This window comes from Jaculus jaculus, chromosome 1, assembly GCF_020740685.1.
Source record: "Jaculus jaculus isolate mJacJac1 chromosome 1, mJacJac1.mat.Y.cur, whole genome shotgun sequence".
NCBI classification, from domain to species: domain Eukaryota; kingdom Metazoa; phylum Chordata; class Mammalia; order Rodentia; family Dipodidae; genus Jaculus; species Jaculus jaculus.
Genome location: NC_059102.1, coordinates 118,600,139 through 118,607,576, shown reverse-complemented (window position 1 = coordinate 118,607,576; position 7,438 = coordinate 118,600,139). Strand labels below are relative to the sequence as shown.

The following is a 7,438-nucleotide window of genomic DNA, read 5'->3' as shown; positions in this document are numbered from 1 at the left end:
CAAGGGTGGTGGCTGCCAATCAAAGACTCATCCAAGTTCATAGGGGTTTACGGACCTTGGCCTTAAAGGAAAAATAGCTAACTTTCTACAGTCCTCAAATCCTAGAATTCCGAATTTCTGACATTACAATGGACGAGAGGGGGCTAGCAGGTGCTTTTTGTTGTGGTGGTTCCGTTCTTTCAGAGTATCTGGCCAAATCTTTAAGAGGTGGGTTCCACGTCTCCAAAAGAGGGAGGGGGTTCTGCTTCCCCACGGAGGCATGCCCCCCATCCCCTAGTTCCAGGCGGCCCCCTAACCCATGGGTGAAGCCAAGAGAATGGAGTTGTGACCCTCCAGTGCGTCCGGCGCTGGATCTGCTGTTGACACAGTGGGCAGCCTCGATTCATTCCAAGAACGTTTCTGTGATCCACCGGGAATGGAAATATCAGGCCTAACAAATATTCGGAGGAAATCTAATAGGCAACGGGATCGCGCAAACAGGTGACATGACAAAAAGTACCTGGCAACTGGCACTAAGAGGAACTAGCGAGCCAGCCAGTTGGATATCTGTGCTGGAGCATCGACCCTTTTAACCTTTTCTCAGTGCCCAGCTTTTCTTTCCTTCTTAAACTGGGTTGACTGGCTCGGCCTGGAGCGGCAAGGGGGGTTCAGTGAAGAGGAGGACGGAGCCCGGCTAGGAGCAAGCGCCCCTATCCAAAGTAAACACCTACCAACCCTACGCTCAGCAAGTGATACTGAACACCACATTCGCTTAAAAAAATAAAAAAGTGCTGTTCGCGGAGATAGGGCGAAAACACTTCCCCGCTGGAAAATTACTGATGACGGGAGGGGGCGGGGGGAGTGAGGAGACTGCGATGTGAGACTGAAATAAAAATTGCTTTTTTTCTCCTGATGGGCAAAGACGACTCGGTGTAAACTAGGGGCTCCGGGCCGCATCTCTCCGCATGCGATCACCTATCTTAGCGCTAAGTTACTCCCTCGGTGGGCTGGACCTGCCTGCTGGGAGCTTGTCTGACCTTCACCTCTTTATGACTCAGTTTCCTTAAACTGATCAGGAAAGCGCGTAGCTTGTGAAGCGCTCCAAGATGCCTGCTTGAAAGGAGTCTCCGAGCCGCGGCTTCTCTCCTGTCCTCTCCATCACCCCGCAAAGTGAATTCTGAACCCCGGCCTCACTCCTTTTTTTTTTTTTTTTTCCTTTTATAAAGTATCAAAACCGTAAGCGTGCGCGTCGCGTCCAGTCCTGGCCTCGCTCCGCGGCGGCGGCAGGCGCGGAGCCCTCCTTCCCGGGCTTCCGAGGCTCCCGCGTCCCGGTCCCAGGCGCCCGGCACCCGCCTCCTCTACCCCACCTCCACCGCCACCCCCACGGGCGCGAGGACCTGCGCCAGGCCCGGCCCCTGCGTGCGTATGCGAGCGAGCGAGGAAGGGAGGGAGCGGGAGGCAGGGAGGGAGGGCGCGATGAGTCACTCGGATAACCGCGCTCCTCTCCAGCGCGCCGACGACGCGCCGAACGCGCGTACGCGAGCCCGAGTGGGGGGCGCGTCGCCGCGTCCCCTCCTCCGACAGCGTTCTTCTCGTCGCGGACTTCGAACCCTCGTAACCGACTATGGCCACGCAGAGAGCCTTTGGTCGGAACGGCAAGCAGACTCGTGCCAGGCTGCCCGGGCCCCGCGCGGGAACCTCCGCCGCCGCCACCGTCACCGCCGCCGGCGTCAGCACGGCTCCGAGCCCGCCAGCTGCCCCGGCTGGCGTCACGGCCCGGCCCCGCCCCGCCCCTCCCTCTCCCCCGCCCCCACGTGCGCGGAGTTTGTTTATCTAGCTGCCATGGCAACGCGTGGGGGGCCGCGGGAGGGGGGAGAAGAAAGGGAGGGGGCGGGGCCTGACGGCGGCCCCCGGCGCGCCGAGGGGTGGAGACTGCGCGGGGGAAGGCACTACCAAGAAGTTATAAGTAAGAAGCGCGCGGCGGGCCGCCGGCACTTCCCCGGCTGAGACAGCCAGCGCGGCTACGGGCGCGCGGGGAGCAGAGGTGGTGGCGGGCGGCGGCGGGACTGGGAGCCGCCGAGTGCCCCTCCCCGCCCCTCCGGCCCCCCACCCACCCACCCGCCCGTGGCCCGCGCCCATGGCCGCTCGCACCCCGCGCAGCCCCCAGGACTCCGCGCCCTGCGCCGCCGCCCAGCTCTCCCGCCACCGCGGCCATTCTCACCTGGCGGCGCCGCCCGCCCACCGCCCGGACCACAGCCCCTGCGCCGACGACGACAGCCACATTGGCCGCGACAGCGGCGGGGGACACTGCTGAGTCAAAGAGAGCGGAGCCTGGCCATCGGACCTACTTACGCCTTGCTGATTGTCTATTTTTATAAGAGTTTACAACTTTTCTAAGAATTTTTTTGTATACAAAAGAACTTTTTTTAAAGAAAACAGATATCTCCAATTTATATTTAATCCAAAGAAGAAGGATCTCGGGCAATTTGGGGTGTTTTTTTTTTTTGGTTTGGGGTTTTGTTTCCTTTTTATTTTTAATCTTCGTTGACTTTGGGGTTTGGATAACCCCGCTGCTTTGAGCTCCCGAGGACCTTCTGGGCCCCCACATTAATGAGGTAAGTGAGACGCGGAGCGCTGGGGACAGGAAAGGGGTGAGGACCTCTGGGGGACCCCGAGAGTGGCCCCTAACTCCAGTTCCCTGTGCGCCCCGCCCGGCCCGCAGGCAGCCACCTGGCGAGTCTGACATGGCTGTCAGCGACGCGCTGCTCCCGTCCTTCTCCACGTTCGCGTCTGTCCCGGCGGGAAGGGAGAAGACACTGCGTCCAGCAGGTGCTCCGAATAACGTGAGTGTCGTGCAAGTGTCTTCTGGATTTCGGAGCTAGGGTGGGAATGGGCGGAACCCGGGAGTCGCTTAAGAGTGTCCGGCGAGCGCTTAGAGTGACCCCCGTGGGGACTCCACTCCACAGCCTTCCCGGGATGTCTTCTTGGGTCGGCTGTACGTGCGTGTGGTCCCGGCGCAGCGGTGCCGCCAGGGGCGCACAGCGGTTCCTCACAAGGCTCCCGGCTTTGGCTTTCGGGCGGTAGGGCGGGCGCCAGCGGGCCACCCGACTGGACATGGCCACATCCCCCCAAACCCGTGGGGACGGAGTGAGCCTAGTGCGTAGGCGGCCGAGTGGCGAGGGTGGATGGGGAGAGCCACCGTGTCCCAATTCCGGGGGTGGCTGGAGCGTCCTGGTAATCTGGCCGGGGAGAGTCCCAGGCTGGCGGTGCCGCGCCGCTCGCAGTGGACCAGGCGCACCGCCTCTCCGAACCTAGTGTCTCCTTGACGTTCATTGCGGCATTGGTGGCGCTGGAGTCCCCCGGGGCTTTCTGCCTGTCCAGTTCCTATGCCACGGATGCAGGCGTGCTTGGCCCGCCAAATGAGTACTTGGGGTGGCAGCAGGGCACCACGGCTAACGGCTGCTCTCTCCCGCCCTGTCCTGGCAGCGTTGGCGAGAGGAACTCTCTCACATGAAGCGACTTCCCCCGCTTCCCGGCCGGCCCTACGACCTGGCGGCCACGGTGGCCGCAGACCTGGAGAGCGCCGGAGCTGGCGCAGCGTGCAGCAGCAGCAACAGCAACAACAACCCGGCCCTCCTACCGCGGAGGGAGACCGAGGAGTTCAACGATCTCCTGGACCTAGACTTTATTCTCTCCAACTCGCTATCCCACCAGGAATCGGTGGCCGCCACCGTGTCCTCGTCGGCCTCGGCCTCGTCCTCGTCCTCGCCCTCGAGCAGCGGCCCCGCCAGCGCGCCCTCCACCTGCAGCTTCAGCTACCCGATCCGGGCCGGGGGTGACCCGGTTGTGGCGGCCGGCGGCACCGGTGGTGGTGGTGGTGGTGGTGGTGGTGGTGGTGGAGGAGGAGGAGGAGGAGGAGGTGGTGGTGGTGGTGGTGGGCTCCTCTACAGCCGGGAGTCGGCACCGCCCCCCACGGCTCCCTTCAACCTGGCGGACATCAACGACGTGAGCCCCTCGGGCGGCTTTGTGGCCGAGCTCCTGCGGCCCGAGTTGGACCCGGTGTACATTCCGCCGCAGCAGCCGCAGCCGCCAGGTGGCGGGCTGATGGGCAAGTTCGTGCTGAAGGCGTCGCTGAGCGCCCCCGGCAGCGAGTACGGCAGCCCGTCGGTCATCAGTGTTAGCAAAGGCAGCCCCGACGGCAGCCACCCGGTGGTGGTGGCGCCCTACAGCGGCGGCCCACCGCGCATGTGCCCCAAGATCAAGCAGGAGGCCGTCTCCTCCTGCACGGTTGGCCGGCCCCTAGAGACCCACTTGGGCGCTGGACCCCAGCTCAGCAACGGACACCGGCCCGCCGCGCACGAGTTCCCCCTGGGGCGGCAGCTCCCCAGCAGGACTACCCCGACGCTGGGTCCCGAGGAACTGCTGAACAGCAGGGACTGTCACCCTGCCCTGCCGCTTCCCCCTGGATTCCATCCCCATGCGGGGCCCAACTACCCTCCTTTCCTGCCCGACCAGATGCAGTCACAAGTCCCGTCACTCCATTACCAAGGTCAGTGCTGTTGGGGAATTGGTAACTCTGGGCCGCGCCGGGGAGCTTTGTTTGCATGTGTGTGTGTGGGGGGGGGGTTCCTCCCGGGACACAACAAGTCCTGACGTTGATCCTACCTCCTTCCTTCGCCTCTAGAGCTCATGCCACCCGGCTCCTGCCTGCAAGAGGAGCCCAAGCCAAAGAGGGGAAGAAGGTCGTGGCCCCGGAAAAGGACCGCCACTCACACTTGTGATTACGCAGGCTGTGGCAAAACCTATACCAAGAGTTCTCATCTCAAGGCACACCTGCGAACCCACACAGGTAGGGGGACAAGCGGAGAAAAAAGGAAGGGGGTGGTTGTTGGTGTCTTCTGTTCATAGGCTGTCTGTGGAGATCTTAGGCCCTGCTTGGTTGTTGGGGTGTATCTCCTCCATCTCCGGGATCACAGGGGAGGGAAGCCAACCGGCGCCTGCTTTTTTGCCCAGGAGCCTTTTGCTTGGTGGATAGTATCGGGTCTTGAATGTGCAGTTTCACTAAGCCTTTAAAAAGGTACGGAGATTCCCAGCATATACAGGCCTCTCAGCTTGGTAATCAAATTGGGCTTTGCAGTGCAAAAGTACAATGTCTTTTTTTTTTTTTTTTTTTTGGTCTAGATTATTTCCATGGGCTGTTCCTTTGCTAGATCCTCCCCCCCCATTCTGAGTTCTTTCTTTTTTTAAAAAAGACATTTTATGTAAATCCCAAGAATTGCTGAGAGTTCTGGTTTAACATTGTCACTGCAAAGCAGTATGATGGTACTCAGCTGTAGTTCCAAATACTTGCAAAGCTCCAGTCAAGGTGAGAGGACTACTTGAGCTGAGTCCAGCTTGGGTGACATAGCAAGAATGCCATCTCAAAAGAAGAGGTTGTCACTGCAGAGAATTTTTAAGTCACTTAACACAAATCCATTGTATTTATTAAAACAACTGGAAATTAGCCACCTGTTGCCGGTTTGTTTTTTTTTTTTAGTCCCATTGTCTGGATTTGGACAGATACCCTCCAAACATTTCCATATCGATTTATACCACTGCCGGTATGACTCCAAAGAGAGAATAGTAGCTCTATAGAAATGGAGATTTAGGGGCAGTTTGAGTCTTTTGTTGTGTAATTACTGGTCCCCTAAAGCCTAGGGTGTTTGACACTGTTTATGATCTGAAATTTAGTGTAAAGACATGCTTGGATTCTTTGAAAACTGGTGAGGGGGGGAGGTGAGTCAGGAATTGGTTTTGGTTTCTACCCTCTGGTTTGTAAGGGCTGATTCTTCATTCCAGCAATGGTTTCAATGGCTTCTCTTTTTCCCTTTTCAGGTGAGAAACCTTACCACTGTGACTGGGACGGCTGTGGGTGGAAATTCGCCCGCTCCGATGAACTGACCAGGCACTACCGCAAACACACAGGGCACCGCCCCTTCCAGTGCCAGAAGTGTGACCGGGCCTTTTCCAGGTCGGACCACCTCGCCTTACACATGAAGAGGCACTTTTAAATCCCACCGTGGATACCACCCACACTGCCAGGAGAAAATTCAGTATTTTTTTTAAACCTTTCATACTGTCTTCCCGTGAAGGGAAGTGCCCAGCTGGCAAGCGCTACAATCATGGTCAAGTTCCCAGCAAGTCAGCTTGTGGATGGATAATCAGGAGAAAGGAGGGAATCCAAAGGACAAAAATCAAAGAACAGATGGGGTCTAAGACTGGATCTTCTATCATTCCAATTCCAAATCCAACTTGAATATGCCTGGACTTACAAAACGCCAAGGGGGTGACTGGAAGTTTGTGGATATCAGGGTATAAATAACATTTGATCCGTGAGCTGGGGGGAGGGAAGACCAGAATTCCCTTGAATTGTGTTCCAATGCAATATAAAGATAAGGATCACCTTGTATTCTCTTTGCCTTCTAAAAGCCATTATTATGTTAGAAGAAGAGGAAGAAATTCAGGTACAGAAAATGTTCTAATAGCCTAAATGATGGTGCTTGGTGAGTCGTGGTTCTAAAGGTACCAAATGAGGAAGCCAAAGTTCTCCAACTGCTGCATACTTTGACAAGGAAAATCTATTTTTGTCTTCCGATCTACATTTATGACCTAAGTCAGGTAAATACACCTGGTTTACTCCTTTAACATTTTTATGCAGACAGTCTGTTATGCACTGTGGTTTCAGATGTGCAATAATTTGTACAATGGTTTATTCCCAAGTATGCCTTAAGCAGAACAAATGTGTTTTTTCTATATAGTTCCTTGCCTTAATAAATATGTAATATAAATTTAAGCAAACTTCTATTTTGTATATTTGTAAACTACAAAGTAAAAAAATGAACATTTTGTGGAGTTTGTATTTTGCATACTCAAGGTAAGAAATAAGTTTTAAATAAACCTATAATATTTTATCTGAACAATTTCATTGTTTTGTTTCCGTCTTGGAAAAGTGTAACAAATTTTCAGTTTAAACACGGGTGGAGGGCACGTGAGAAGCACACTAAAAAACCACTTTAACAGGATACAGAAAACTTGGGTTTTTCAGCTACTTAATTTTACAATAAGTAGAATCAGACAGAGAGCTTCTCAATATTGTAAGTTATAAAACATCTGGTCTGAGTTTGCTCTGTACAAATAAATACACATGAAAAGACCAAGTTTCCTTACCTGAATGTGATTTCCCAGGTAGAAAGGACTTGATTATGCTTTACTCAATTAGCGTGAGAGTACTCATCAATAATCATGCATATTCTAGTTTCACATTTTCAAACCAATATGATTTTCCTTTTAAAGGAAATTATAAAAATTTTCTCTCTATGGAGGCCCAGCCTTGCACTCTCCATGGAATTTAAGTAACAAAAGAACCTTCCCTAGACAAACAACCCTAGGAACATAGTTCCACAGTGCCCTCCTGAGGATT

General features: G+C 55.0%; 1 protein-coding gene across 1 annotated transcript; it reads left to right on the top strand.

Moving 5' to 3' along the window:
• Positions 1-2,194: 2,194 nt before the first annotated feature.
• On the top strand, positions 2,195-6,811 carry Klf4 (Kruppel like factor 4). Its single transcript, XM_045141804.1, has 6 exons — positions 2,195-2,594; positions 2,702-2,822; positions 3,466-3,844; positions 3,899-4,528; positions 4,664-4,828; positions 5,854-6,811. Exons 1-6 carry the CDS (start codon positions 2,590-2,592, stop codon positions 6,027-6,029), a joined length of 1,476 nt encoding a protein of 491 aa, XP_044997739.1. The 5' UTR covers positions 2,195-2,589; the 3' UTR covers positions 6,030-6,811.
• The last annotated feature ends 627 nt before the right edge of the window (positions 6,812-7,438 follow it).